Here is a 16,682-nt window from a genome sequence, read left to right as displayed (position 1 = left end):
CCAAACTTTAAATTGACTTGCCTGCAGACACATCCTTATTAGGAAAGGATTTTTTCATTATAAACCAGAACATTCCTGTACTGAACCTGAATCTTGGGTCCAAAGTAAATTACTATCACATATCTCTCCACTTTGCTTTAGAACCACTGAATTTTGTGGATGTTTACTTTTCTGATTATAAAAGCAAGACATGTTTATTTTAGGAATAAAAATCCTAATATCATCATTAATATAGTGATGCATTTTCTTCTACATTTTTGTGCATATGCTTTAAATAAATTAAGATCATACTGTATGTACTCTTTTGTTGGCTGCTTTTTTAAAATTTGTGCTATTGTAGGCATTTTTTGTACAATTAAATATTCCTCAAAAGCATGATTTTAACAGCTATTCAAATATCCTGTTAATGATGGATCATAACTTATTTATCTCATCTCTTACAACTGGGCGTTTAAATTATCCCATGAGCTCATGGATATCCTAGCCTGTAGATTCCTATGAGCATATCTCTGATTGTTTCCTAAGACTAAATGTCTAGACAGAGAGTGAATCCTGAGGGAAAGAGAGTGGCCATTTTTAAAGTTCTTGATGCATTTTGGTGATTGTGAGAAGAGAGTTTCCATAGTTGATACTTCAGTTTTCAGTTTTTATTTTGAAGTAAGTATAGATTCACAAGAAATCTAAAAGATAGCATCAAGGTCCTGTGTGCTCTTCACTCGGTTTCCCCCAGTAGTTGCGTCTGATGTACAGTGTCAAACCAGAAGGCTGACAAGGTGGGGTCCTAAGTCATTTTTTCTCATGCACACGTCTCATGCACACATTTTCTCATTCACACATCTATATGTGTGTAACCACCACTGCACACAAGACACAGAACTATGCCAGCACCACAAAGAGCTCCCTCCTGACCCCTCATAGTCCCACCACCATGTCTAGTCCTTGGCAACCACTAAGTCATTTTCCATTTCTGTAACTTTGACATCTTGATAATTTTATGTAAATAACCGTACAGCATATGTATGAAATTATCAAGATGTCAAAGTTATAGAAATGGAAAATAATCGTACAGTACCTGGAGAAGGAAATGGCAACCCACTCCAGTACTCTTGCCTGGAGAATTCCATGGACAGAGGAGCCTGGCAGGCTACAGTCCATGGGGTCACAGAGAGTCAGGCACGACTAAGCGACTAACCCACAATCAAACAGTACATGACCATCTGAGAGGAGCTTTTTCTCACTCAGCATACCTTTGGTCTCCATGTCAGTTATTTCATATATCAATACTTTATTCTGTTTTCTCTGAGTAGAATTCCATCGTAAGGGCATGCCACGATTTGTTTAACTGTCTACCCCTTGTAAGATATTTGATTTTTCCCCCATAGGTTTTGGGCTGCTACAAATAAAACTGCTATGAACAATTCCGTACTGGCTTTTATGTTGACATAAGTTCATTTCTCTGGGGTAAATGCCCAGGAATACTGTTGTTGAATCATATATTGCAAGTATGTTTATTCAGTTTTTCAAGAAACTGCCAAGCAGTTTTCTTTTCCTTTCAGCAATACACAAAAGATCCAGTTTCTCTGCACCATTACCAGCATTTAGTATTAGCAGTATTTTTTTTTATTTTAGCTGTTCTAATAGGTATATAGTGACATCTCATTATAGTCCTCATTTGCATTTCCTTAATGACTAATAATATTGAATATCTTTTCATGTGCTTATTTGCCATCTGTATTACTTCTCCAATGAGATGTCTCTGTATCTTTTGCCCACTTCCCAATTGGATTATTGGGTTTTTTTAACTATTGATTCTTTTTTTTTTTTTTTTTAATTTATTTTTTTTTTCCAGTGGGTTTTGTCATACATTGATATGAATCAGCCATAGATTTACACTTATTCCCCATCCCGATCCCCCCTCCCATCTCCCTCTCCACCCGATTCCTCTGGGTCTTCCCAGTGCACCAGGCCGGAGCACTTGTCTCATGCATCCCACCTGGGCTGGTGATCTGTTTCACCATAGATAGTATACATGCTGTTCTTTTGAAACATCCCACCCTCACCTTCTCCCACAGAGTTCAAAAGTCTGTTCTGTATTTCTGTGTCTCTTTTTCTGTTTTGCATATAGGGTTATCGTTACCATCTTTCTAAATTCCATATATATGTGTTAGTATGCTGTAATGTTCTTTATCTTTCTGGCTTACTTCACTCTGTATAAGGGGCTCCAGTTTCATCCATCTCATTAGGACTGGTTCAAATGAATTCTTTTTGACGGCTGAGTAAAATTCCATGGTGTATATGTACCACAGCTTCCTTATCCATTCATCTGCTGATGGGCATCTAGGTTGCTTCCATGTCCTGGCTATTATAAACAGTGCTGCGATGAACATTGGGGTGCATGTGTCTCTTTCAGATCTGGTTTCCTCAGTGTGTATGCCCAGAAGTGGTATTGCTGGATCATATGGCAGTTCTATTTCCAGTTTTTTAAGGAATCTCCACACTGTTTTCCATAGTGGCTGTACTAGTTTGCATTCCCACCAACAGTGTAAGAGGGTTCCCTTTTCTCCACACCCTCTCCAGCATTTATTGCTTGTAGACTTTTGGATAGCAGCCATCCTGACTGGTGTGTAATGGTACCTCATTGTGGTTTTGATTTGCATTTCTCTAATAATGAGTGATGTTGAGCACCTTTTCATGTGTTTGTTAGCCATCTGTATGTCTTCTTTGGAGAAATGTCTGTTTAGTTCTCTGGCCCATTTTTTGATTGGGTCATTTATTTTTCTGGAATTGAGCTGCAGGAGTTGCTTGTATATTTTTGAGATTAATCCTTTGTCTGTTTCTTCATTTGCTATTATTTTCTCCCAATCTGAGGGCTGTCTTTTCACCTTACTTATAGTTTCTTTTGTAGTGCAAAAGCTTTTAAGTTTCATTAGATCCCATTTGTTTAGTTTTGCTTTTATTTCCAATATTCTGGGAGGTGGGTCATAGAGGATCTTGCTGTGATTTATGTCGGAGAGTGTTTTGCCTATGTTCTCCTCTAGGAGTTTTATAGTTTCTGGTCTTACATTTAGATCTTTAATCCATTTTGAGTTTATTTTTGTGTATGGTGTTAGAAAGTGTTCTAGTTTCATTCTTTTGCAAGTGGTTGACCAGTTTTCCCAGCACCACTTGTTGATTCTTTAGTGTACCTAATAATTGACTCTAAAGATTCCAAATCCACAGAGAACATATACATAGCCTTATCTTTTCATTCATTCCCAGAAGCCCGTGAGGGTTCCTGTCTCACTCTTCTAAGATCAAATCTTCCTCCCTGGGAGGCTGTGCCTGGGCTTGCGAGGGGTGGGGATCTTGCACAACCACTGACTCAGTCCTGGTCTCCACGGCCTGAGAACAAGCCTCCTCACCATGCTCCTTCTCCTCAGATGTCGCTCACCTTTGACGACCAGTTCCTGCTGAGCGTTGCCGAGGATGGCTGCCTGTTCACTTGGAAGGTCTTTGATAAGGATGGTCGGGGAATCAAGCGAGAGAGGGAGGTGGGCTTTGCTGAAGAGGTGCTGGTCACCAAGACAGACATGGAAGAGAAGGTAAGAATTGGATCTGACGAAGAGCAACAGGGAAATTGCCTGTCGGGCTGTGTCCAGTGTCCTGGGACTGGCATAGAGCCCCTCTCGGCCTGGCTTCACCTGTGCCCAGTGCAGACCCCCACCACCACCCCTGCGTCCTGTGTCCTTTCCCACCCCGCCTGTGCTTCTGCCATGTGGCCACTCTGACTCACGCTGAGCTGTCCTCTCAGGCGGTGACCTAGCTCTCCTCTCCTACTCTGAAAGCAGGTGCTGCTGCTGCTAAGTCACTTCAGTCATGTCCGACTCTGTGCGACCCCATAGACGGCAGCCCACCAGGCTCCCCCGTCCCTGGGATTCTCCAGGCAAGAACACTGGAGTGGGTTGCCATTGCCTTCTCCAATGCACGAAAGTGAAAAGTGAAAGTGAAGTCGCTCGGTCATGTCCAACTCTTAGTGACCCCGTGGACTGCAGCCCACCAGGCTCCTCCATCCATGGGAGTTTCCATGCAAGAGTACTGGAGTGGGGTGCCATTGCCTTCTCCTTGAAAGCAGGGACTGTGACATAATTCGCTTTAATGACCAACAGTTTCCAGCACATGCTAGGCATGGGGAGACAGACAGTCAATAAACACTTACAATATTAATGTGGCACATTAAATATTCTAGTTGTATCTGTGAAACTTAAATAACAGCTGGTATCTGGAACCTTCTTTTTAAAAAAAAAAAGATATTTATAAAACAGTCTTGAAATCACTGCTTTCAATAATAAAACAATAAAAGTAATAATATCCAGTAACCAATCTTTTGGGGGGGCTTCCCTGGTGGCTCAGTGGTAAAGAAGCCGCCTACCAATGCAGGAATCACAGGTTTGATCCCTGGATCAGGAAGAGCCCCTGGAGGAGGAAATGGCAACCTACTCCAGTATTCTTGCTGGGAGAATCCCATGGAGAGAGGAGCCTGGTAGGCTACAGTCCTTGGGGTCACAAAAGAGTTGGATACAACTGAGTGACTAAACAACAACAAACCTTTTATTTAGGTTTGCCGCAAACCAAACACTGTGCTAATTACCAATACAGGAGACACAGGTTTGATCCCTGGGTCAGGAAGATCCCGTGGAGGAGGAAATGGCATCCACTCCAATATTCTTGCCTTTGAGAAATTGAGTGGACAGAGGAGCCTGGTGGGCTACAATCCGTGGAATTTGCAAAAGAGTTGGACACGACTTAACGACTCAACAACAACAAACCTTTTCTTTTAGATTTGCCACAAATCAAACACTGTGCTAATTACTTTATAAGTATTTTCTCATTTAAATCTCACAACTGGAGAAGATACTATTGCTTTCCCCCATGTTCCAGGAAATACTTTTGGAGAGGTTGAGTGGCATGTCCATAGTCACTGAGCTGTTAGTTAGGAGTAGGCCCAGAGCACCAATCCAGACTTCATCGACAGCCCACTTCCATGATCATGACCTCAGAGTACCTTCCCTCCTGCTGATGCAACCAACAGCCCATTACATGTGTTTGGAGCACTCTTGAGCCCTGTGCTCCCCGAGGAAGAAGCCCACTGGGTGGTATTTTCTCAGGGCGTACAGAGCATGCACAGCTGTGCACTTACTGCCGTTCTTCCAGAGTTTAATGTGCATTCATTGAGTACCTGCTATTTGCTGGCCACTGGGGATGCATGTGTGGAAAGACAGGCTGGGCCCTGTGATCAGGAAACTCACAGTCACGCGAGAGACAGAGACAAGTGAAAGCAGCAGGACTGCAATGCCAAAAGGGCCCCAGAGTAGGATGATAGTCCCCTGGCGATTCCAGGAGATCACTCCGAGAGCGCCCTGGAACTTTCTGCAGGAAAGGGAAGTGGGAGGAAAGGCTGAGGGAGACCCTGGGGCAGCTGGGGTCCAACCTCCTGCAGGCAGACACGTGTGTCTCCTCCTCCTCCTCCTCCCCTTTCTCTTCTTCCCAGAGCGGAGAGGCGGACACCCAACAGGACACAGCAGGCTGCACCAAAGCCGGAGGTGTCTGGGCTGCCTCCTGAGCCTGCCCCCAGCCAGGCCTGACAGCACTGCTGCCAACTGGCAGTGACTAGTGTGTTCCCCTTACCTCTTGAAATTCCCCTGTTTCTCGGGCTCCATGCACCCACACTCTTATCATTGCCTGTAAGCCACTGACTGTTCCTCCCCAGCAACCTTCCTGGCCCTTCCTTCACCTGGCCTTAAAAGTCACATTGCCCAGAATTCCCAACTCTCTCTTTTTCTTTATACTCTTTATGACACTCTATATATAAACTATGTGATTCACCCAACCACTTGGTCATTCACTTATTCATGCATCCAACTAGTACCTGCAAAGGGATCTGCCATGTACCAGACACTTTGCTAGATCTGGGATTACAGAAATGAAAGACATAGACAGTCCTGGAGCTTATATCATGGGAGACGGTGTGGGTAAAATTTTATTCATTTTTTTATTTTGTCCCTGCCACATAGCTTGCAGGAACTTAGTTCTCCAGCCAGCAATTGCACCCACACCCTTGGCAGTGAAAGCCTGGAGTCCTAATCACTAGACAGCCAGGGGATTCCCTAGGTAAAATTCTTAAAGGGAATCAAGTGTGTAGCGAGTGTTATGAAGGAAACGGTGCTGCGGGAGCACAAGGAAGGGACCCTGACCCAGGCAGACTGGTGTCTGAGGAAGTGAGCCTTGAACAGAGCCTCTGGGACATGAGTGTGTGCAGATGGGTGAGGGAGGGTGCTCTGAGGAGGATGCCCCTAGCTAGTGGGGTGGAGTGGGGAGGGGGGTGCTGGAGAGAAAGGTTGGAGGTGAAGCAGAGGGAGGTGGTGAGGGGGCTTTTATAGCAGATTTCAGACTTTGGAGATGGTTCCCATTGATGGTCTGAGTTAGGCAATGACTTGATAGACTTGCATCTGGAGAGACTTCTCTGCAGCAGCCACGTGGAGAAGGACAGAGGCAGGAAGATGAGCAAGTGCTTCCAATGCAGCATGTCAGAACCGGTGATTCCTGCCAATAAATGTATCCCACTTGTCCCCGGCAGACCCCCAGGGCCACGTGTTCATCTGATAAGTGTTTATTTGGTGCTGACTCTGTTGCTGGTCCTGCACTGGGCTCCCAGGATAATGCAGGGAAGCAAGCCAGGCCAGGGCAACCCTCAGGGAATGGTCCAGGGGAGGTGAACTTCACCCATAGTCCTCTCACTCATCTTCACCACATCAGGTACCATTCCCTAAAACCTCTCTGAAATCTTTCCACTCTGCTCTGCTCCTCGACCTCTGGTCAGGCCCTTACCATCTCCACCAGGACTGTGCAGGGCCCCTCAACTAATGCATCTGCCCTCAGTCCTTCTCTAACCCAGCCTGGGTGCACACTGCCTGGCTTTGGGCACTTCTCACAATTGGTAGTGATATGTCTACCTGGCTGATTCAGCAGGCTATAAGTTCCATGGAGGCAGGAATCCTGATTCAAAAAATACTTCTCTAGTGCCTGCTCTGTGTTCAGCACCATTCTAGGTACCTGAAATACATCAGTGTACAAAACCAAAAAGATCTCAGCCTTCTTGGAGATTGAATTCTAGTGGGGGATGAAGACAAAAGGCAATAAACAAAATAATACATAACATTTAAAAGTGCCAAGATCTAAGGAGATAATGAAAAGTAGAGCAGAACAGGGGAGGGTAGTCAGAGTGCTGGGAATGGGAAGGAAGCAGGATTAAATCAGGTCCATGTAGACCTGACTGAGCAGGTGACATTTAGGCGTATTTGCAGGAGAGATGTGAGTCATTAGCATAATGCCTGTCGCTCAGTGGAGCTCCACACTGAATAGGTGCTTTGGAGATAGAGGATGATGCTCATATGTCTCCAAGTGTCTGATCTGTGTGTCTTATGTGGAAAGATGACACATGCTCTGAGCAGAGCTACAGGTCCCAGGGAACTCAAGGCCACGGGTTTAAATAGTCTGATTCAGCCGCACTGTGAATGTTCTTGATTCTGTGTCCTCCTCCCAAAGGCTCAGGTTATGTTGGAGCTGAAGACTCGTGTGGAAGAATTAAAAATGGAGAATGAGTATCAGCTTCGACTAAAGGATATGAACTATTCTGAGAAAATTAAGGAGCTAACAGACAAGTTCCTCCAGGAAATGGAGTCCTTGAAAACAAAAAACCAGGTCTGTTGAACCAACGGCCACAAATAATAAGAAATTTCCTATTCACTCAAGACAGCTGGCACTCATTCAAACAATAAGACATATGATAATGTTGATAACATCAGAAATGCATACAGTGTAGTGCTAAGTGGAAAAGGAGAAAAAAGCAGAATATAAAAAACTCTTAATGCTACTAATGAGGTAAAAATAGATACACCTAGAACAATTTTTAAGAAAATAGATAATGATATGACCATCTCTGGAAGTTGAGATTGTGGATAGTTTGAATTTAGTTCTTTATGCTTTTCTATAACTTCCGAATTCTCCACCATGAAAATATATTACCTTTCTGATCAAGAGAAACTTACTTAATAGCAAAATGAAAAGTAACAAGAAAAATAAAGTAGGGAAAGAGAAAGCTTGCAGAATATTGATCTCCAGGTTGTCAGTAAGTTAAGTAAAATTAGTCTAAATGACCTTCCTGTCATTAACATTGGGCCAGGATTCTCCTGGAATGATTTCTCTGTTCCGTACAAACCTGCCTGGCCCTTCTTCCAACACTGCCAATTTTTTGCTCAAGTGATATTTGGTTCTTGTATGTTATCTCTATGAGTCTAAAGACACCCAGGCAGTTAATTTTATTATTTCATTCATTTAATCAACAAACATTGGTGCCCTCTGTACACAGAGTACAAAGTTAGGCCCCTCCCCTGCCTGCAAGGAGCTTTCCTCCTCCATTAAAGAAAACACTTTCTTAGAAGCTGACACATTAACATATCCAAGGATTTCCTTTGAGAGCAATGTGCTAACAACAGAGGATTCAAATCCGTTCTTACCTTGTCCACCCAAAAATCCATTTGGGGCCTGTCCAAACCTGAACTCATGATTGACAAGATCCATTTCACAGAAGGGATCTGTATAGAGATAGTGTAGAACTTTCAGAGCAGCATATAATACAAATAAAAATGATAGCTTGAGTGTTGTTCATTGAACAGCGCTTGGTGCAAGTAAGGGCTTGGGAAATGCTCGTGAGCAAAGGAGGCTATTACTTGTACAATTGGTGCTTTTCTCAGTGGTGCTTTCACCAGACGTGTAGAAAGGAGAATATTTGACTCTGTGTCTTAGGTTTTAAAAACCGAGAAAGAAAAGCAGGATGTACTCCATCGTGAACGCATGGACGACCTCCTGGACAAACAGAGCCGGGAACTGCAGGACCTAGGTGAGGCCACCCGGGGAGGGCCCTGGGCAGACGGTTGGTTGGGGGCAAAGTCCGACAGCCCTCTGGATTCAACCCCAGTCTATAAACAGCCTGCCTTTATCCCCTGGAGCTCACTGTGGTTTTTATTCCTGTGTATTTACTCATGCTTTAAACACAGGTTAAATACCTAGCGCATGCCAGTAGGAGATACAAAAAAGTGGGTTTGGAACCTAATAGGCTGCATTGGGTCCCAGACTCACCCTGACTTGCTGGGTGCTCTAGGGAGTCACCTAATCTCCCCCAGCCTCAGTTTACTCTTCCATAAGATGGGGGTGCTGGTACCCATTTTGCATACTCAGGACATTCCTCTTGACCCTGAACCCCTAAACATCCCTCTGCACTTTCCTGGAAACCTTTCTGCCTAACATCGAAGGGAGGGAATCGGGTTGCCTGATGAGACAATAGCGTGGGGGCCCTGTAAGGAAGATGGGTGTGCTTTTGAATCTGGCCTGTGAAGGCAGAGGCTCTAGCTGGTGCAAGAAGGGGACAGAAAAACAGCCAAGGCTCCTGAGCGTCCCCGGGGTTGGTGCTACCGTCCCTCCTGAAGTAACCTTCCTTGCTTCTCTCCAGAATGTTGCAACAACCAAAAGTTGCTCCTGGAATATGAGAAGTACCAGGAGTTGCAGCTCAAGTCCCAGAGGATGCAGGAGGAGTACGAGAAGCAGCTTCGGGATAACGATGAGACCAAGAGCCAGGCCCTGGAGGAGCTGACTGAGTTTTACGAGGCCAAACTGCAGGAGAAAACCACCCTCCTGGAAGAGGTACTCACAGGAAGCCGAGCCGTGCCTCCTGTTCACAATGCCATCCTGCAGCCCTGGCCCAGCAACAGCCCTGAGAGCCGTGGGGAGCCTTGCTTGACCTCCTTTTCCTTCCCCACCTTCCTTCCTGAGTGTGTTTCGTAGCCTTGTCTGGTGCCGTTTCTATGTTTGTGTCCCTGGCAGCTAGGGGCCTCCCTGAGTGGGGAGGTGTCCAGCTTTTCAGACCGAAGTTCCTTGGCTAGACTAAGTTCATCCCCATTACTTCTAACTGTATCTTCACCGGGGAGAGCTTTCTAGAAGAAGCCTGTAGAACCTGCAGACGAACAAGGGACCTGAACCACGGGGAAGGTGGTTGCCTGAAACCCTTCGTAGCTTCTTATGTCTCACAAGATGAAATCATTCCTTCACGGACTCAACAAACAGACCTGTCTTACAGGTTTACCAGCATAAGTGCTGGGTGGTCAAGCAAAGTGAAATATGGGGCCAGGTTCTTGGTTGGGTGAGAGAGGCGTTCATACAGACTAATGTTCATCAAAATGTAGACGGGACAGTGGGGGACGCAGACACAGAGCGCCTCCCCCTCCACCTCCTAACCCTCCACTCAGCCCCACATCCCCTGCCGCTGGCCTGCAAGGTCAGGAAAGCCTGGTAGGAGCCACTGAGATCCTGGAGGCATGGAAGCTGGAATTAACCAGGAGACAGGGAAATGCAGGAGGTTAAGAGAGAGCATCCAGGCAGAGCAAAGTCATAGAATGTTCCAGCAGATTGGGTTGCCGCAATATCTCGTTTCCTGAGATGAAGAGAAAATTGAGAGAGGCCAGATGGTCTCCTTTTTTGGCACAAAATTCTGGCAGATGGTGTTCTGAGAGTGAGGGGGCAGGAGAGTCAAGAAGGTGTGGAGTGATTTTTGGGGTTTTTTTTTTCTGGCTGCTCTGGGTCTTCATTACAGTGCATGGTCTTAGTTGCCCCATTGCATATGGGATCTTAGTTCCCCAACCAGGGATCAAACCCACTTTGGAAGGCATATTCTTAACCACTGGACCACCAGGGAAGTCCCCATATGGAGTGATTTTTGAAGGGAATGACGAAGAAGAGGATGGCCAGGTCTGTAGCTGAAGGCCTAACTGCCTGAGACACTAATTCTGGCAGTGGTCACCCACCAAGCTGAGTGCTTTTCCACAGCAGGGCTCTGCAAGTAAACGTGTGAGCAAGGAAGGCACAGAGCAGCCCTGACCCAGAGCCGGGGCTTCACCAAGTGGTGAAAATAATGGTCGGCTGGGAACCAGCCACTGGGTCCAGGCCAGAGAGAGTCAGTAAGGAACCAAGAGACTGTGGATGAATCAAGACCAGGCCAGGGAACGTGGTGAGGTTGAGAGCCAGGGTGGCATCCCTGGGATCCAACAGAGAAGTCACCTGTGCCCAGAGCGCAGGGCCTGTATTTTAAGACTCAGAGGTGGCACTGCTCCGAGAGGTGGGCCTGAGAGCGGGTGCAGGAAGATAAGGGTCACAGCACCAGGAGACGTCCCAGGGTCCTCTGTAACCACCCTGATGGCGGCAGGGAAGATGCTGAGTCGGCGTCCGGAAGTCCTCGGTGAACTGGGACACTGCCCAGGCAGTGGGGGTGGACTCAGTAGGAAGTAGAGGGTGGAGGCCCCACAGACTTGGCAGAGGCTGAGCTCAGATAGCAGAGTGAGAGCCAAGAGAATTCCGCCCCCACCTGAGCCCACCTGATTCCAGTTCTACAGTATGAGGAATGCTCCCTAGCTGCCCTGCCTACCTGCCCAGCCCCATTTCCAGTTGCCCCATCCAACTTCCCACATCCAATGATGTGGAGCCTCCAGAATTCTTCTACACCAACCTTTGAGCCCCTGCTCAGGACGATGCTTCTTCACTTGGCTGCTGGTGTGCACCCTCAGGGACTCAGGACAAGAGCCAACTCCTTGACAATTTTTCCCTAACCCCTCCCTCTCCTCCTCCCCCTTTTCAGTTCCGTTCAGTCGCTCAGTCATGTCCGACTCTTTGCAATTCCATGAACCTCAGCACACCAGGCCTTCCTGTCCATCACCAACTCCCGAAGTCCACCCAAACCCATGTCCATTGAGTCGGTGATGCCATCCAACCATCTCATCCTCTGTCGTCGCCTTATCCTCCTGCCCTCAATCTTTCCCAGCATCAGGGTCTTTTCAAATGAGTCAGCTCTTCACATCAGATGGCCAAAGTATTGGAGTTTCAGCTTCAACATCAGTCCTTCCAATGAACACCCAGGACTGATCTCCTTTAGAATGGACTGGTTGAATCTCCTTGCAGTCCAAGAGACTCTTAAGAGTCTTCTCCAATACCACAGTTCAAAACCATCAATTCTTTGGTGCTCAGCTTTCTTTATAGTCTAATTCTCACATCCATACATGACTACTGGAAAAACCATAGCCTTGACTAGATGGACCTTTGTTGGCAAAGTAATGTCTCTGCTTTTTAATATGCTGTCTAGGTTGGTCATAACTTTCCTTCCAAGGAGTAAGCGTCTTTTAATTTCATGGTTGTAATCACCATCTGCAGTGATTTTGGAGCCCAGAAAAATAAAGTCTGACACTGTTTCCCCATCTATTTGCCATGAAGTGATGGGACCGGATGCCATGATCTTAGTTTTCTGAATGTTGAGCTTTAAGCCAACTTTTTCACTCTCCTCTTTCACTTTAATCAAGAGGCTCTTTTGTTCTTCCCTTTCTGCCATAAGGGTGGTGTCATCTGTATATCTGAGGTTATTGATATTTCCTCCCCCTTTTACAGAGCTAAGTATCCCTCCTCTGTGTTTTCAAGGCCCCCAGGCCCGTTTTACTCATGTGGCTTATACAACAGCATCTCAGTTTCCTGGGCTCTGCTTTTAGGGTGAATGGATCCGCCCAGAGTGGTGAGAGGCCAGCTTTCCTCCCCAGACTTCTCATAGTGATGACAAGGCTTTTCTTCTTTTGAGTCAGCAGGATTTCAACTCAGAACTTTCCTAGAGAGATGCCTCACAAATGTCATCTTACTAAGCTGACTGGGATTCTTCTACTTTTTAGCAACATCTCTTAGATCAAGAGCAGGGGCTTGTGGGCCCCTCTGGGTTACAGGCAGAGTCCACTGGCCAGACTTCCGTTCAGCAATAGTCTGGTGACATGATGGGCAAAGAGAAGCCTTTGTCAGGAGGTCATTGAGCTCAGTTTTAAAACCACCTGCCTCTCTCAATCTCCAAAACACTCAGTCAAGGGATGGTATGTGCAACCTGGGAGAATGCCAGGGTCAGAATCGGAAGAAAGCCACTGATTCTGCTGAGATCTACGATGTCCACCCCCAGGCAGCAATGAGCAAGGAGGGGTCCTGCCCCAGTCACCCCCCACGCTCCACCAGGCAGAGCTTGTTCTCCCAGCATCTGAGCTCTAGGCTTTTACTCATTCAGCACCAACTCTATACCATATACTGCACACTGTGGTAGACAGAGATGCGGCCCTGCCATCATGGAGCCTCCGTGTCAAACAGGCATTTATTATGTGATGGGGGGTATACAGGCTTCACCCAGGAAATGATAACCTCAGCCAAGAGCTGGAGGAAGAGTCAGAGAAAGCCACAGGAAAAGGCTGGAACCAGAGGTACAGTGAGTACCAAGGTCCTGTAGCTGAGGACCACGCACATTGGGGGAACTGCAGCTAGTTCACACTGGCAAGAGCTCAGGGAAGGAGTGATGGCTGAGGCTGGAGAGGTGAGCCAGGCCTGCCTCCTGAGAGTCTGTGGACTAGGTTCAAGAGCCTGGACTCTACCCTGAGGACAAGGGTGAGGCAGAGAAGGCTTCCAAGCTAGGGGCGGCATGACCAGGTGTGTGGTTTAGAAAGTTCCCCTCAACTAGAGGATAAGATCAGGCTGGAGGGAAGCATGACCAGAGGCAGGAGGCCTGCTCGGAGGCTGAAAACAGTCCAGGCAAGAGATGATGGAGGCCTGGGCAGTGGCAGAGGCACAGAGAAGTGGGTGGATTCAAAAGGTGGAAAGGGTGGTACTGACTGGATTATGGAGGGGGCAGAAATTAAAGAGTCACTCATTCATTCAATATTTATTGGGTACCTGCTGTGTGCCAGTGTGCATTGCACACTGGGAACTCATAGTGGGCGTGATAGGCTAGGTTTTTACCCTCAGGGAACTTACATCTCATGGGAGAGACAACCAAGTAATTCCAGAATTAAATATAAAGTTGTAAGTATCACAAGTTTAGTGAAAGGAAGATAGAGGGGGGCTGGTGTCTGTGAAGAAAGCCAGAGGTAGAATGGTGGGTGTTCTGATGGGACGGTGATCAAAGCGATGGAGTGTGAGGCCTGATCTGGTAGGGAGAGAGGGACAGACAGGACAGGAAGAAAGTGGACGGGCCAAGGGACCCATGGCCTTGTTTTCCATTTCTGTGCTAACACGCGGTCTTTCATCCCCGTGATAGCCTTCGATGCTCACCTTGCCCTGGGCCCTCTGAGCTCCAAGATGCTGCCTGTCCCCACCTCCCTGGGCTCACACTCTTCTTCTCTCCACGCCAGGCACAGGAGGATGTCAGGCAGCAGCTGCGGGAGTTTGAAGAGACCAAGAAGCAGATTGAAGAAGATGAAGACCGTGAGATCCAAGACATCAAGACCAAATATGAGAAGAAGCTTCGGGATGAAAAGGAAGCAAACCTGAGACTCAAAGGAGAAACAGGCATCATGAGGAAGAAGGTACCGGGCTGGTTTCTGAGAGGCGTGCGGGGCAGTCCTGGACCGCACTGCAGAGAAAGCATGGGGTGGGTGGACGGACACAGAGTCAGCTAACAGTGGCTCTGCCCAGGGTAGGGGCCGGTGAGGGGCAGGCTGGCAGAATTCCCACCTGAATGTCCTCAGCTCCAGCAAGTGGGTTTGGAAAGCAGCGCCAGCCAGTGTGAAGGTTCCCCCTGCACAGACAGGCAGGCAGATCCTTACCACACCCTCCGATGGGGTAACCACTGGGGCCTGCCCCCCTCTCTCCTGTTTACAGGAGACAGGGAGGTTCACCATGACGTTGGTGAACGCTTTGGGCTTTCCTGTATTGGCAAGTGGGGGTTAGAGTTTTCAGAGTTAAACCTTTCAAGTGGAAATGAGGTCTTTGGAGGTGAGATAGATGAAGTCTGCACCTGGAGGTATCCTCAGGCTCTCAGTGTAGGGAGTCAGGGTTGCTCCTGGTCGGACCCTGTGGGTGGGAGAAGGATTGGGAGTAGAGGGTACTTAGTTTACAAGGCCGGGGAGATGTTTGTAGTCACCGACGGCCAGGCAAGGAGGCATTCAGTTCACAGATCCTTACAGAATTGCCAATTCCCCCCAAACATTTAGCCTTTGTTGCTGTTCAGTTGCTCAGTCATGTCTGACTCTTTGTGACCCCATTGACTGCAGCATGTCAGGTTTCCCTGTCCTTCACCATCTCCCAGAGTTTGCTCAAACTCATGTCCATTTAGTTGGTGATGCCATCCAACCATCTCATCCTCTGTCATCCCCTTCTTCTGCCTTCAGTCTTTCCCAACATCAGGGTCTTTTTCAGTGAGTTCACTCTTCATATCAGGTAGCCAAAGTATTGGAGCTTCAGCTTCAACATCAGTCCTTCCAAGGAATATTCAGGTTGATTTCCTTTAGAATTGACTGGGTTGATCTCCTCGCAGTCGAAGGGACTCTCAAGAGTTTTCTCCAACACCACAGTTCTAAAGAAGCCAAATGCAAAGCAAGTTCACATTCTTTCCTATTAGAAATCACACTACTAGTCAATCCAGGGGCAGTCATGCCTTCCCTTCTTGGACGTGACTAAGATGGCTCATCACTTAGGTCACTCATCTGTGACCTTGATGGATCATGGATCCTAACCTTTCAAGGTCAGTGCAGTCATAGAAAACTCTGGATCCACCAGGGGAACTGGTCTCTAGAGGCTCTTACGGCAGACAGTCCTTTCTCACATAAGGGGATGGGACTGGATCTTCTTGGACAGAAGGCTACATTGCCCATTTGGCCTGGGAAATTCCTGACAGTCCCAAATTCTGATGAGGAGCTCCTAAAATCTATAGGCAGTGGGTGGAACGGAGGTGAGTTCACAGGCTCTGGTGTTCTCTGCTGTTGCCGTTTGTTCCCCTAGTTCAGCAGCTTGCAGAAGGAGATTGAAGAGCGAACCAATGACATTGAGCTCCTGAAGGGGGAGCAGGTGAAGCTGCAAGGGGTCATCAAGTCCCTGGAGAAGGACATCATGGGCCTCAAGCGGGAGATCCAGGAAAGAGACGAGACGATTCAAGATAAGGTAAAGGCACATCCTCTGTCCCCCCTCCACTCCAGCCTGGCTGGACCCAGGCCATGAGGACAAAGCTCTAGACAGAGTCCCTGCCTTTTGAGCTCAGTGGGGGATGAGCTATCAGTGAAGTGCCTACCGTGTGGGTGGCACTGGGCTAAGTGCTGTAAATGCGTCCCATTCAATTCCCCCCAAAACGCCAGGGACCGTGAGCAACCCAGTTGTATAGCTCAGGAAACTGGTCCCAGGGTTAAGTGTCTCACCCAGGGTCCTAACAGTTTATAGGTGACAGACTTGTGGTAAGAGCCTGAGTGCTGACTGCCAGACCCCAGCTCGCTTCTGTGCCAGGCATCCCAGGGTGACCATCCCTTGGACTAGGGGCAGCTCACCCACTGCATCGCCCGTGTGGTCCCCCTGATCAGAGAGGAACTCCCCTGCGGCTAGCCCTGTAACCACTGGGTAACCGCAGAAAGTGAAATCACTCTTCTGGATAGCTTTCTCACAAAACAATAAGACAGACACATCACATGTTGTGAGGTACACCACCTCCGTATCCAAAATCTCATCTCCTCCTGAGCAAATCAAGGCTCCTCACCCTCCTCTCACCCCCTCTGCCATTGTTGCCTTGGTTGGATGCAATTCCCGGGTGGTTGAGAACCTGGGTT

The 16,682-nt window shown here is 47.5% G+C and overlaps 1 protein-coding gene across 1 annotated transcript in view; it reads left to right on the top strand.

Moving 5' to 3' along the window:
* The window catches only part of CFAP57 (cilia and flagella associated protein 57), a 66,912-nt gene that overhangs the window by 27,706 nt on the left and 22,524 nt on the right, over positions 1 to 16,682 (top strand). Inside the window, exons 11-16 of the mRNA XM_043878335.1 lie at positions 3,420 to 3,581; positions 7,582 to 7,737; positions 8,842 to 8,935; positions 9,545 to 9,735; positions 14,283 to 14,456; positions 15,871 to 16,029. Of these exons, the coding sequence (XP_043734270.1) occupies positions 3,420 to 3,581; positions 7,582 to 7,737; positions 8,842 to 8,935; positions 9,545 to 9,735; positions 14,283 to 14,456; positions 15,871 to 16,029 (936 nt within the window). The remainder of the gene's footprint in view (positions 1 to 3,419; positions 3,582 to 7,581; positions 7,738 to 8,841; positions 8,936 to 9,544; positions 9,736 to 14,282; positions 14,457 to 15,870; positions 16,030 to 16,682) is intronic.

This window comes from Cervus elaphus, chromosome 20 (assembly GCF_910594005.1).
Source record: "Cervus elaphus chromosome 20, mCerEla1.1, whole genome shotgun sequence".
Classification (NCBI taxonomy): domain Eukaryota; kingdom Metazoa; phylum Chordata; class Mammalia; order Artiodactyla; family Cervidae; genus Cervus; species Cervus elaphus.
This window is presented reverse-complemented; position numbering and strand designations above follow the sequence as displayed.